Here is a 15413-nt window from a genome sequence, read left to right as displayed (position 1 = left end):
AACAAAAGTTAATAATTGACTATTTCAACACCGATGCAACTTTGTTACGGAACCACAGGTGGCGCTACTAACTCGGAACACCTGTAGACTCGACAGGAGAGAAGAGCTCTCACTCTGGTTGTAAATAATCGTCACAGGAAGTTAAGAAAAAAAAACTCGGCAAATAAAGTTTAGCGTAAAAAACACATTTCGTTAAATCGCAACTAAATCGCGTTACTTCCCTCCTAAAAGCGTAGTTCTAGTGTAGACTAAGTTACAACAGGGTGAGACCTCTTGTCTGCAGACGATCTTCGTCGCGAGGTAGTGTCGAAAGTTTGACCGCGGGATCGCGCACCGGCGGGCCAGGAGGAGGGTGGAGCGCGTCGCCGCGAAGAGCACACACCGGCCCAGGGAGGAGCGGGACTCACCGCCGCCCGAACCTGCCACGCCAGGAACCACTTCCCCCTCCGTCGTCCACGACGAGCTCAACTTGGACTTACCCCGCGGACCCCAGACCCCCCGCTGGAGACTTTCTAACTAACCCGGGACAGGAGCGACGGACGCGCGCGGAGAAGGTGCGTCAAAGTCGCGGGACGTTTTTTTTCAGTTTTTTTTTTTTTTTTTTAGCCGCGAAGCTAATTAACGTTAGCAAGCTAATGTTAGCACGTTAGCTTCAAGACTAGTTCACTTTTAGTTCGTTCTTAAACGGTTTTGTTGTAAAGTAAACTTCTGCGCCGGTGCTAAGGAATGTCACGGCGGTGACTCCCACAGGTGTCGTGTTGTATCTCAGGTGTGTGACTGTAGCTGAACAGGTGAGGCAGGTGAGTCTTTACCTGGAATAATATATCAACACTGGAGAGAAACATGTCGTCACGTGACGCTGAGAGTAGAAACACTAGAACGAAGTGAACACAAGAGAGACGAGGCTTCTGTCAACAAATCCAGGCCAAAACAAACAACAACTTTAAATACTTTAAATCGGTGGGAAAAAAAAAGAAACAAGGTCTTAGACTTGGGCAACATCCGGGGCTGTATTGATGTGGCCCTCATGAGGTCAAAGGTCATGTAGGAACTAACAATTTTAATTTTATCTCTAATAATCATTGCTAGTCACTCTAAGTACGAGCAAAGTTTTTTTAATTTAGGACTTTTGCCATTTTTGTGAGCATTTATCGCAGCTTAATATTTTAAGAGCAACTAATGTGTAGATTTAAGTGTTTCTTAATATAGATTTAAGTGTGTCTTAAATTAATCTTCTACTGTATCATCACTATGTGTATGTTTGTACAGAACTATCTTTACATTGAAATATTGACATTAGAAAATGATCTTAAGCCCCGCCCAATGAAAACATGTGTTTTTCTGGAGATTAAATCTTGTTTTTACCATAACCACACCCACTATGCTGTGATTGGTCAAGCGACAACGTATGTCACGCAGCGTCATCGATCCCGGGAGTCTTCACCTCAAGGACTCGTTGTATAAACAAAGCGGGGCGTGATTACAACTGGCTGGAGGAGGAGTGAAGCCATTATTAACTTCATAATGGACTCTCGTAACCTCTCGTTCGCCCAGATTTCAGAGCAACTTCAAAAAGCAATAAGTTCAAAACACGACACGGTCATGATGAGGGACTTACTGCATGTTGGAGAGAAAGACTTTGATATTTGAAACATGAAAGTCGGGTTTTCATGTTGACTGCATTTTAAGTAAATAAAACAAAATATTGCTGAAAAGGTGTTTTTATATTCAGATATTTTTAAAGAATGAAAGTTACATTAAATAAAATAAAAAAATTCAGCATATATAGCCTTATTTTATAACTTTTTTTTATACTTTTCGCTCTAAATTATTGCGATAAATCACCAAATCTGTATCTTCTAACTCCCTTAGGTAGAAAATATCTTATTTTTATTTTCTTAAACGTGGGAAAAAAAAAATTAAGTTTCCCTGTGTGTTTTCATATGATAAGACTCTTCTCTAAAACATAATTTCTTAAGTATTCCAAAACCTTAAAGCCACATCTTGAAGAAAGGTTCTTTAATGTCAATTCTCAAAAGAAAAAAAAGTTATATAAAATACAAAACATGGTAATTAATAATAACTATCATCATATACAGCTTAATTTTAAAGCATTTTTTGTTTTACTTATTGCTTCATGTCCCCTCACAACACACACTTGCCAACCACTGCTTTACACCTTCAGTATGTTTCACCCATTTTTTGTTTGTAGCTGAATATCGACTATATTTTTTACGTTTTGTATCAGCAGCAGTAAAGATAAGATACGGAACAGTAAAAAAAAAAGGAAACACACTTTGGTAATAATTAACAAATATAATGACAAACGGATAGTAAAATACAGACATTGTCAAAACTAGAAAAGCACTCTTAGAGTGAATACCTCTGCCAAGACCACATCGTTTCCAAATCTCAGCTGCAAAACTTAATATTTAAATAAAAGAGACACTCTAATCTTTGAAACCACTTTCATAATACATTTTTAATTCTCTTTTTTGTAAGGGTACAAATGAGCGCATTGTTCACATATATTGTTTCTTAATTCTTAGAAATTCATCAACATAGTGAAATACATGAAAAGCCTTGAACTAATCTTAGTCATAAGTACTGAACCAAGATCAAAGTCCAATTTAAGTCCTTGAAGATGTTCTGGTGTATCTGAAGTTTGTGGATCGGCTACAATCTCACCCGGTCGTATAATCCTGTAAGACGCTAGACTGGAATGTAAATAAACAACATCTCACATCTGACTCCTGTGAGACGCGTCCCTCATAATTGTGTTTCTGTTTGTGTAGCTAAGAGTTAATCTCGTTTCACCTCAAACAATGAGCGTCTCAATTTTTAATTCAATTACACTTTGAAGGTTGTTAAGTATGATGGACTGAGCGTCATGAAAATATAAGATAACAATATTTTGTCTGAAAGAAACACATTTTTGTCTTCAATTGTTAGTTGTTAGGATTGTGTATTGTGAGAATCTGGTGATATATGTATTTAGATACAGGGACAACTATTTTCATATATTGTTTCATATTGTGATATTGTAGTAACAAGTATATATGAGTAGTATTGTCGAGTACTTGACTCTGGTGTTGCAGTATTTACAGACCACATGACTCTTGACGAAGTCGTAACCGCTTTCATTCGTTTTGAAACCAAAATATGTCCAAACATCAGCTTTAAAAGCTGCTGGAGTCGACTGTATCCTCTCGTCCTCAGTCACCACCAGGATCTCGCGGGATTTTATTGTTTCCTTTAGCCGCGGCGGACGTAATGAGTCTTTCCATCTGTTTGACGGATTAGGTTTAGTTTACATTACAAAACAAAAATGAACAAATACCATGAATATTTGAATGTAAATGTAACTAAAAACAATTTCAATTATTACTAAATAAAATAACTATGATTAAAAAATAAAAATAAAGATGATTTTACAGACCCCACACCAAAAAAGAGCTGCTGAATATTGGTATAGTATCGGGAAAAAATATATCTCAGTATTTTGCTATATTTATATTATCTAACAGTAAGTAAGTAATTTGTATTTATATAGCGCTTTTCCAGACCGGGGTCACAAAGCACTTAAACAATCAAAACAATATTCAATAAAGTATATATTTTAAAGGTCAAGATAACCCTGAGAACAACAGGCAGATTTGATATATCAAAGTTTTTCTATTTAAAAAAAGGAGTTTTAACTACAATCTTTGAAAAATATATAATGTCATCATTTCTGACGTAGTTTTAAACCTTAAAGCATCATCTATGACAACTCTTGAGTCTTTGGTTATAAAAAAGAGCTGAGCCAGAAGGCAATACTCCATCCATCCAGTGATGGTTACAATCATTTCTATGTGGACTCTTATGCTGGATTCCAACAAACCCAGATCTATTTTTTAACATTTCTGGAGATGGAAGAAACCCATGAAACATTCCCGACCAAAAGCATCAGAAATGTTGCCACTGATCTTCATCCAGTCTCGAGGATCTCGTCGGCAGGTGTCGACCCACCGGTGTCGACCCACCGGTGCTTCAGCGCCGAAGGTTCTTCTGCGTCTGCGCGACTCTCCTCAGGCTCAGCCGGGAACTGGAGCAGGTTGTTCTCCATCCCGGCGGTTATTATTAGAGCGGCAGCCTCTGCAGGTCACAGTATCCTGCGCCGAGAATATTTACATCCAGGCGTGTCAATATTTAATATGTTTGTGTGATCACAGGAGTTTGTGGAACACTGCGTCCTGAGGGAGGGCGTCTGTGAAGAAGTCAGACTTTTGAAACTCTGGCAGTGCAGTCGTGTCCGACTCCCTCCTCCTCCTCTCTCCAGTGGCACGAGGAGGATCGAAAGTTGATGCAGATGGAGGAGAATTTACGAGGGTGGCATTAACCGGCATTTTTGCGTCCGATACCGGTTGTCGATCTCATTTTTTTCTGAAAAAATCTCTAAATTTAGAAAAATGATGTCACAACACGATCTAGAGTTTATAATCCATGCGTTTGTTTCTTCTTGTTTCGACTATTGTAACAGCTTATTTTGGTGTCTTAACAAGAAGGAGTTGTCCCGCCTGCAGTTAATACAAAACTCTGCAGCGAGAATTCTGACCTGCTCTAGTAGAAGAACTCACATTTCTCCGATCCTTAATACTTCACTGGCTGCCAGTTTGTTTCAGGATCAATTTTCAAATTCTGGTTCTTACTTTCAGATCTATTCATGGTCAGACCTTCCATCAGTAGATCCTCAGCTCAGGCTCTGAGGTCTATGGATCAGAATCTACTGATGGTTCCTGAACACGGTTCAGGACCAGAGGAGAGAAATCCCTTCAAGGCTGTTGCTCCTAAGCTTTGGAACGATCTTCCTCTGTGTTTGATGATCTACTGACTCCTTAAAGAAACATCTTATCTCATTTCCTGGGACACCTGGATCTGTCTTATGTGTCTTGGCCTTTTAAAGCATGTATCTTAGCTGTGTATTGTTTTTGTTTGTCAAAGCGCTTTGTGACCCTGGTCTACAAAGGCGCTTTACAAATAATCTTTACTTTACTTAATTTACTTACATTTTCAACTCTCTTTTGGTTAATGTAATAGAACTGAAAGCCAAAAATATGTCCAAACATCAGCTTTAAAAGCTGCTGGGGTCGACAGTATCCTCTCGTCCTCAGTCACCGCCGGGATTTCACAGGATTTCATTGTTTCCTAGCTGCGGAGGATGTTCACGACGGCTGCCATCTAGAGGTCGGAAGTTTACATGCCTGTTATTGTAAATTTAAAAAAAAAATCAAATTTTTACATTTTTTGAAACATAAATCATGTAATAAAAATGATAAAAAACATTTAATGTGATTTGAAAGCCCTCCCTCCCCCCTCCAAAGAATAAAAATAACTGAATAAATTGGAAAGAAATGTTTCTTCAAGTCAAACTCATCGATGTATCCATTGTTTAGTAGTAAAAAATAACATTGATTCATTTATCCTTGTGTATAAATAGAATTTAAAAGTAAAGGTAAATATGTGAAGAGCAGAGGGAACAGAGCCAACATCTTCACTCTGAAGGAACATCTGAGGCAGGAAGGTTTAATAGAAAACATCCCTTTGTAGACCTTCCATCTCTAAAGCAGCCCGTGTTAGTTTCCTCTACGGGCGACCTTTGAGCGAACATGTCCGGACTCTAACTGGAGTTGTCTAAGTGGAGAACCTTTTCGTGAGAGTAATTCTCCTGGAGGTGTGTTTTTTTTTTTTTTCTTTTTCTTTCTCCTCCTGTTTCGCTGATGCAGGACAACACGGTCGGGCGTGTTTCCAAATCGTGCCGACATCAGCAGGTTTCCCCGTCACTCCGGGTGTCTTCATTAGCAGCGAGTCTGCACCGGCGCCGGCGTTCACCGGAGGAAAGTAGATTTTGAGACCGAGGGAGGATTCGAGCATCAAGTAAAAACAAGTGGTCGTGTCGTGAGCTTAATCTCAGCTCGACGCACCGTCTGTGCTCCATATGTCGGCGTCTCAAGGTGATTAAATCATCGGATACAAATGCTACGTTCATTAATGCTACTGTGAACATGGTTTTTTTATATATATTTTTCATATCCACGGACACTTTTGTCTATTTATTATCAACGATTCTGACTTGTTTTGGAGTAAATATTTCAGGAATTAATAATTTTACACAGAAAATATGATTTAATTTTGTGAGTTTCATCAGGATCTAAGAAGGTTTTGAGGGTTCCTACATTCACCTGTATGGCTTCTTACTGCTGCTGACTAATGGGTGTGTGTATTGGCAAGAATCTTGCAATACCTCTCACAATACAGGGGCAACATGTTGTGAAAGTGTAGTAACAAGTATCTATTTGTAGTATTGTCGAGTACTTGACTCTGGTTTTGCAGGATTTACAGACCACATGACTCTTGATGAAGTCGTAACTGATTTCATTTGTTTTGAAACCAAAATATGTCCAAACATCAGCTTTAAAAGCGGCTGTAGTCGACTGTATCCTCTCGTCCTCAGTTGTAACTGCTTTCATTTGTTTTGAAACCAAAATATGTCCAAACATCAGCTTTAAAAGCTGCTGGAGTCGACTGTATCCTCTTGTCCTCAGTCGTAACTGCTTTCATTTGTTTTCAAACCAAAATATGTCCAAACATCAGCTTTAAAAGCGGCTGGAGTCGACTGTATCCTCTCGTCCTCAGTCATCCCCGGGACCTCACAGGATTTCATTCTTTTAGCAGTGGAGAAGGTGATGACTTCTGCCATCTAGACGCTAAATGTTCCAATATCAGTATCTTTAAAAAAATATATATATATATCGCGACAATTGGATGAGTATAATAAATCAACTGTCATTTTACTGTAGTGACGGAATCTGTTATTAAAAATATATATATTTAGTTCACTAAAGTTGAGTTATTGAGTCAGTTTTAAGGTGGAAACTTGTTCAAACTCTGGAGTAAAAAGAAAAAAAAAAAAACACTTCCTAGTTCCAGAGAAGTTTCTCCTTCTTCAAGTATTTTTGCATCATCAGCAGTCCGACTGGTTTGATGCTGGGACAGGAGAGAGCGCTGAGTACAGGAGGAGGAAACGTTGAGCAAGCACGACAGGAAGTTTTAGCAACTTCGCCTGCAGTTGTTCAACTGCCTGGAGTCACTGGAAGATAAGTCGGGGAGCAGCAGCAGTGGAGGAGGTTCTGCCCAAACCTGCTCCGGCAGGGATTGAGACGTGAATAATCCAGACTCTTAGGATGATGGTTCGGTTCATGCAGGACGTTGTACACACAAGGATGGTACCACACATGTTGTAGCAAAACATTAGGTCGTACAACCATGTTGTGTCACAATAACAACATTTTTTCTCAAACAAACATCAGAGTAGAATGTGAGGATGACAAAATAAATAAAGTGTAGATGACGCGTCACAACAAAATCGAATAAATTGTTTATTTTCAAGGTATTTATCAAAGAAAATAAATGCATGCAAACGCTGCATTAATTGTATTGTTTTGTCATATTAAAATGAATTTAAAGACCAACGATGGACGATATTTCCATATGAAGTATTTGCTAAAATATACATTTGAATAAAACATTTTTTGGGGGAAAAAGCTGAATATAAATCAAGAGTAAATAAATAATGGAATACATTTGTAAATTAGATGTTGTTTTAGGAGCTTATTCAAAAGCTGTCTCAGTCCTGACGCGTCTTCAGGATTATTTAGAAATAGACGTAGAGTTTTGTTACCGTTTAAGTGCTGAATTAAAAGAGCACAGATGGAGGTGGTAGAGCTGATATATCGGAAAAATATCGGTATCGAGATATCGGCACGTGCCATATGCATATCGAAAACGTGCGATCATTTATAATGTTTTATTGTGTTAGTCAAGGATTTGTTAAATGAGCACTTTGATCAATCAGTGTCACGTTCTGTAAAGTTTATACTTCTATGTCTCGTTGTTGTTTACGTCTCTGTCCGTCTGTGAACTGTGCGGCGCAGCTTGCTAGGCTCGGTTGCTATGGCGACGCGTCTTCCCGGCGCGCTGACTTAGCTCAGTATATACACGGAAGTAAAACTAACTTAAGATCTACTCAAACACTAGTGATCCAGTCACTCATCTCTTTCAACCTCCTTTGCTAAAGCAACATATTGTAAGAACTTTTCATCTCGTCTCAGTTGTTTTCTTATAAGATCGTGAACTTCCAAACAAGTGTAAACCTGTCCGTGTTCGCGGTATGCTAATGAGCTAAGTTGTTAGCGTCAGGTCATTTATAAAGTGTTATGTGTGCGTGTACAAGGAGGTGGATTTATTATTGATTTGGTGATATCGTGACGCGCCGGCGGCTCCTCTCTGATGTAGCTCTGTTTCGCTGGAAAACCGATGCAAGTCCCTCGAAACTGAGCGTTATAAGTGAGATTTTTCTACCATCATGTCGGCAACGAAACGCAGAAATAAACGACAGGGAAATATTGCATTGTTTTCCTTCTCTAAACCCCCCCGGCCCTCATTTTTTTAGGTGAAAGAAAAAAATGTTGCATTAATATCGATATCCCATGTCAAGACACCAGTATCGAATATCGCACATATTTCCAATATCGTGCAGCCCTTTACTGAAGGTTCTGGTCTTCATTCACTCGTCTGTTTAAAAATAATAATAATAATAATAATTCTGTCCATTTCTATTATCTAACTCAACAGTTTAATCTTGATAATCCAGATTATCTCACTGGGCCATAATTGACACTGTGTTGCTGTTAGATAAATGGTCACTTAACTTAATTATCAATGGTTATTGAAAGGCTGGGTTAGCGATAGCAGTTAGCATCAATGTGATAATGCCTGGGTTTTTTTTACGCTTCAAGTTTAAATTTACAGCTTGGATTTAAGATGTCAATATGGATTTGTGTGGAGTTAAAACACTCTCCCCATGCTTCTACTGGGTTTATCTGAACTCTGGTTTCCTCCCAAAGTCCGTGACAGACTCATTGTTGAATCAAAACTAGGGCCGATCAAACCTTTATGGTTTTGATTGAACTTTCTTGCCCTACTGTGAGATCATGCTTCAAATATAAATAAATAACTCTTTATTCAAATAAACTGTTCAAATGTTTACCAGCATTTTGAGTTGGCAAAGATAATATAGTTACATTTTTATTGTTTGTTTGTTTTTATAAAATGGGATATATTCTAGGAATGTGAATACACAGACCATTGAGTAGTTGTTATATAAACATAACACTATAAACATTTTAAGAAAAGGATGAGGGCCACAGTAGCTCCTTCCTGTTCCCCTCATCTTTCCGTACTTTAATTAAAAAAATTAATTTCTGCTTCTGCTCTCGATGTCGATTTCGTTCCCTTCTTCTTTTCTCGCGCTCCATCCGGGAGTCGCACAACAGCTGCACACATTTCATTTCCTGCACTCTTGGCGTTCTTGGCCGACGAGTCAGGACTCGCAGAGCACAAGGAGCGCTGGTGCGGGGAGCGACTATCAAGAGTCCGTGAAGGGATCCTTCTTCTTCTTCTTCTTCTTCTTCCGCCCGCCGGTCCTGTTTGGATCTTTTTCTCGAGCTCTCGGTCTCCGAAGTGTCTCGCGTACAGATGTGGCCCCCGGGCGGAGAGCGACGGCGGCAGCAGCTCCACCACTCGCTGACACCCGTGCCCACCGGCAACATCTGTACTCCAGTCTTCAAGAAACTTTTGTGCAGATAAAACGCCGGCTTTCCGAGTGTCACGAGGGGGGCCTCGCGCCGAGCAGGGACCAGCCTGACCCGTCGGTGTAAGTCTGGCCTGGCCAAAGAAAAAAATATGATACCGCTCTGTTGAATATAGATATGTTGTTATAAAAGACCGGCTTAATTACAAAAGGATTTTTATTCATGAAAGCCTCGTATTGTTTTGAGAAAGGAAATATCCAAGCCATTAATCTCGCGGGCCCCTTTGTGAGCTCGTGGCTCCATGAAAGCGCCGCCGTGGATCTTTCATCTCCGCAGGTCTTAGACACATTGAGCCGCGACAGAGCGAGTCACATTAGCGTCGTCCTCCTCGCGTCTAATCTGCTCGCAAACTCTGGACTCGACACGCGGCTCTGAGAGGATTACCGGTCGTCACTTTGTGTCGCGTTCAATTGCTTCGGCCCCGCAAGCCTTCCGTCGCCCTTTGTTCGTCCGTGTGCTGCGTGTTCGAGATAGGGGTACGCCTTTGACGCGTCGCGTCATATTGGTGACTAACTGTTTTTTTTGGCAAGAAATGCATCTGCCGTTGCCACGGCAACACTGGAACACACTGCCATGATCTTGGCGTCTTCCTCTGTTTATTTTGACAACCGGATATTTTTGATTAGATATTGAATTGATAATCATTGAAGTAGTCATTTATTAATTTACAAAAAACTGATTCTACCAAGTGGTAAGTTTATTTGAATGATTAGTCCACTACATAAGATAGGTGGGGGAGGGAGGCAGACGGCTCTTAATAAATACAATATTTTTTGTTTTAAAAATGTGAATTTTGACCAGGGGTTTCCAACCTTTTTTTTGTTCCTCGGATCAATTTGATTTTGGCAAATATAGTCAGAGACCACTGTTCAGATAAAAATAGGAAATAATGAGGTGTTTGTTTTATTCTTATTTTCTTAGTTTATTTTTGTGTAATCTTGAAACAAGAATCTTGACATGTCAAGAGTCAGACTATTGTAACGTTAGAGAAAATTGAAAATAACTTATTTTTAAACAAAACTCCTTTTAGACAGTAGTACTCATTAGAACAAGAGCAACATTTTAAAGGCATTTGTTTTATTTCATACACACGTTATTTAAAAATAAACAAAGGACAAAAAATCCCTTTAAAGCCAAAAAATAAAGTAATTTTATTTGTATAGTACTTTTCCAGACCAGGGTCACAAAGCGCTTAAACAATCAAAACAATGTTCAATAAAGTATATACTTTAAAGATCAAGATAAAACTGAGAACACAACAGAAAATCAAGGGAAAGCCTGCACGAATAAAAATGTCTTAAGATGTTTCTTGAAAGAGTCAGTAGATCCATCAAGCGCTCGTTCAAAGATGGTTCCAAAGCTTATATAATATTGATTCAGTATCATGATAAAAAACATCCGGTGTTGGTATTTTCTTAAATCCCTTCTGATCTACAAACTTTGTGTTCCGGCAGTTTTTCCTTCTTGAGGCCATGCTGCTGAAGGTACGACTACGCTGATCGACCCGGCGGACAGTCATCATGGCGGACCTGCCCATCGCCCCGGGCGAGGCCTACATCGAGGTGGAGTACGACTACAACTACAAGGTCAAGGAGCGCAACATCACCATCCGGCAGGGGGAATGTTACATGCTGGTGAAGAAGACCAACGAGGACTGGTGGCAGGTGAGGAAGGAGGAAGGGACCAAAGCCTTCTACGTCCCCGCCCAGTACGTCAGGGAGGTGCGCAAGGCCCTCATGCCTCCCCCCAAACCCCTGCCTCACCCGCCCGCGGGCGCGGTCAACACACCCCCGCCTCAGACCGGGGGGTCGCTCTGGGTCAAACCCACCGAGCTGACGCTTGACAATCACTCCTCGACCAGCCTCAGCAGAACGGAGTTCAACCCGCAGCGCTCGCCCTCCGCCCAGTACACCTCGTCCGGGCACTTCAGCCCGCCCACCAAGCGCCGGGACAGCGAGCAGAGCCACACGCCGACCACGCCGACCACGCCCACCGAGCACGACCGGGCCCTGGCCGAGATCATGCTCCAGGGCGGCCTCCCTCCGGCCCAGAGGGGCAGCTCCAGCACCCTGCCCCGCACCAGAGCCCGCTCCCCGGACATGGTCCGGATGCCGCTGGACGTGGACAGCACCCAGCACTGCGACTCGGCCGGGGAGGAGCGACGCACCAACGACTCGGAGTCCGGAGACGAGCTGAGCAGCAGTTCCACCGAACACCTGCAGGTAACTGTTCTGTTATTGTTGCTGGCTCAGAGGCACTTCGGCAGAACCCTCTTGCTGTTTCGCTGATTTGTGTTGTATAAGAGAAGCTGCATGCTGGACTGAAAAAATAATATTGTCACCAGAGAAAAACATCTGTGAACAAACGATTATCAAAAGAATCTAATCATGTTTTTGGCAGCCATATTGGTTGGCTGGGCGGCAAAGCATTATGGGAGCTTTTCAGGTCACTGAGAGGGGTGTTAAGAGAGCACCTCGTATATATACTATGTTGAGTTGATTAGAGTTCAAATAAATATCTCTGCGGGTATTGTTTGATACGTAAAACAATACCACCGTACACAAATCAATGGAATGATGCGATCCTTGGCAGATGTATGCACAGTCTCGGTGTCTTCCTCGGGCTGAAGCCCTCAGAGACGCGAGTCCGCAGATGTTGGCCAAATCATTATCTCTGACGCTTGATGAACACGAGCCGGTGAGAATACCGAGCCCGTCTGTGGAGTTCTGCCGGCAGACTTGTTGTGCATGTAAATAAAGGAGTGGATCGCTGTCGGAGAGGCCGGGCCTTGAACTCGCGGTTACTCGAGGACGAGATTCTTTTTGACTTGTTTATGATAAGGAAACATCTGTCGAGTCTCGTCGGCGTGCTGGGCCATAATTGCTTTTTCCCTGGATTTCACCGGCGCACCAGGTGTGAAAATCAGATGTAATTATTTACGTGATCATAATTTCTCCGTCAGCGTCTGATGAAGTATTTGATGAGTCCACATGGCAACATCTTGTTACCTCGGCTGAAGACTTCATGTCTTTGTTTGCGCTTTTCTGTCCGTTGAAAAGTTTTCAACACATTTGTTAAGAAACTTCAAGGAAGATAATGGCACTTTGAACAGATTCTGTTTGTCTGGTGTTTCATTGTAACTTGTATGGCCTCTCATCGCTGCTGCTCACACGTCCAGCTGTGTTCAGATCCAACAAAAAACTGTTACAAGTGCTGGATGAGATTGACGGAGCTTCAACAATGTCACTACTAACGTCTAAATCAGGGCTAATGTATTTCATGTGGCCATTATATTTACAGACCGACCTTAGTATGAACACCTTTTTCCACTAGTTAACATGTTTACTTTGAGTAAACTTTACCAAAACAAGCGTTTTGACTTGTCAAGAGCTGAAAACTAATGTTACTTCAGAAAAAATGCCATCTTTTTTCCAAAACAACACACTTCAGTACAGTATCAGACAGTAATCATCTATAAAACAGAAATTATATAATTTTTCTTTCATAACATCAGGGGACCTGTAACGGCAGTGTTGTGCCTGAACGAGTTAATTGAATAATAGTTCATTAACTTGTTCTTATTGAAGACTAACATAAACTGAACGTAGTTTTATATATATTTTGGTTATATGTGGGCTTTGGTGATAATTTTCATACAACGTATAGAAAAAATAAATATCAGCTCGTTCATTCTTGGAGCGTTGAACTTTTGAACATTTCAAATAATGAACTATGAACTGAACTAGTTTGTTTAAAAATTGGTAAGCTGAACTTTGAACTTGTTCTCGTAGAAATGGAACTTTCCCAAGACTGGGTACTGGTCCCCGGAGTTGAAGGGTCGAAGGAGTCGTGTTTACTTTGGAATTCAGGTGTTTTCTTTTTGACGTGAACAAACAAGTCTTCACTGAAGAGATTTGATCTGGTGCTGTTTTTATTGAGCCACTTAAATTGGCAGTGACTTGCCCTTTGTCCTGGTTTTTCTTGTTGAAATATTGAGTGTCTCTGATCCCTGTTTTTAGCAGCTGGATGTGACGTACGACGAGCTAACACGTGCGCGTCGGAACATTTATTCCCAGCTCATTACCGGCTCATTCTAACGCTCATTCTAATGTCCTCTCCGCAAATGTCACGGCAGTATTTTTTAAGGTCTACAACTCGTCCTGCGATTCCAACGGGCTCTAAAAGGGAACATAAATATGCCTCGGTTTATGTTTTCAGCCCCAGTTCCTTCCTTCTCCGCGGAGCCAGTTTGTCTTGTAAATAACAGGGTAAAGGTCAGAGCGTTTTTCAGGCGACAACGGTGACTTGAGATTTCAGTGACTCACCTGCTCCGCCGCCCAGCACATGACGAATGCTTCCTGAGTCCCGATTAAAAACCTGTGATCCTTTTCTTCCGTCACAGTCACTTGTCTAGATTCAGTAACCTGGTTAACCAGTAACATAATAATAATAATAATAATAACAGTCATTATGATGGTGATTATCAGTTGAAATAAATCATTAGAAATGACTTATGACTTTCACTTCCTGCTCATGAAGTCTGTGCTTAGGATCCCACAAAAGTTTTATCGTGGAGTGTTTTGTGCTGTTGTTTCTGTTAAACCTGGTGAAGAATTTGAGCAACTTGTGTCCAACATTTACAAGTCTCACTCGTAGTATATGATCAAGTTTGCCATTTGATCAAAAGCAAAGGTATAAAATCCGAGACAGTTGAATATTTGTGACACACAAGTTGTCATAATGCTGGACCCTATTCTGAACAATCCAAAATGTATGGATTTATAAGGCACTTACTTTTTGTAAACCTGAGATAGCTGAATGTGCCTCCTGAGTTGGACTCACTTGCTGCTGTAGGACTCAGACCTGTGACACTCTGGTGGCCATCGGAGGAACAACTGGAACCGAACAAACATGGCTTCGTCGGATCACAGAAAGATTAGCTACAGATCTAGTTGAAATGGAAATATCAGCGAGTTCTGAGAAGAGAACCATAAATTCAATGTAGGAAACCAGTTTTGTGAATGTGGCTGGACTCATAAATGTTTCACACATGACTCTATTAACAATATCAATCTGCCAACTTCTCTGGCCCAGAAAGCAGCCCATTGGTCCAAACAAATCTGGCTGTAAAAAACGTTGCCAGATGACAGCATGGGGTTGGTGTTTTATTTTTTTAATTTGTTCTCTACATAAAAGGTTAGTTAAACAAAAATAATGTTCCAAAATTCCAGATAAACACAAAATTAAAGGCAGAGAAAAACGTCCAGTTATTTCTTTATTCATTTATGTTTTGTTTTTCTGATATCATCGACTTTGTTGACATTTATGTTGTTGTTATCGTCCTTTGGTTATTTTTTGTTTAGGCCAGGGGTGTCCAAATGTGACTTTGACATGGATTTTGTCATTTACTACTTAGAATTAAAAGCTATATTCTCAACTAGTACGAAAACACATTTTAAAAATGGGCACTTAAACTTCGATTTGTGTTGAAAATGTTTATTTTACACTGAAATATATGTAATGTGAGGGTATATCGAAGCCACCGACACCTCAAATGCTAAATGAGTTATTGACGTTTGTCCTGGTTCAGCCCGGCTCGTGACCCAACGCTGTACATGAGTCAGTAGAATCACAGGAAGGTTGTCGACCGCAGGAACCGCCGCAACCTTTTTTTACTCGTTGTTTTCAAGGCCCGGCCTTGTGAAGAAAAGAGAACTGGGT

The 15413-nt window shown here is 40.8% G+C and overlaps 1 protein-coding gene across 8 annotated transcripts in view; it reads left to right on the top strand.

Annotated features, from left to right (window-relative positions):
* Window positions 1-364: 364 nt before the first annotated feature.
* The window catches only part of LOC148063965 (rho GTPase-activating protein 12-like), a 47504-nt gene continuing 32455 nt past the window's right edge, over window positions 365-15413 (top strand). For 2 of the 8 annotated variants that reach the window (XM_087810431.1, XM_087810430.1), the window contains exons 1-2: window positions 366-554; window positions 11147-11914. In XM_087810431.1, the coding sequence (XP_087666557.1) occupies window positions 11213-11914 (702 nt within the window). In that variant the 5' untranslated portion in view covers window positions 366-554; window positions 11147-11212. Of the gene's footprint in view, window positions 555-9296; window positions 9755-10071; window positions 10169-11146; window positions 11915-15413 lie in introns of those variants that run through there. The other 6 variants (XM_087810434.1, XM_087810433.1, XM_087810427.1 and 3 more) reach the window with 5 other exon arrangements.

This window comes from Callionymus lyra, chromosome 16 (genome assembly GCF_982586985.1).
Source record: "Callionymus lyra chromosome 16, fCalLyr1.hap1.1, whole genome shotgun sequence".
NCBI lineage: Eukaryota > Metazoa > Chordata > Actinopteri > Syngnathiformes > Callionymidae > Callionymus > Callionymus lyra.
Note: the sequence above shows the minus strand (reverse complement) of the source record. Positions and strands in the feature narration are given on the sequence as shown.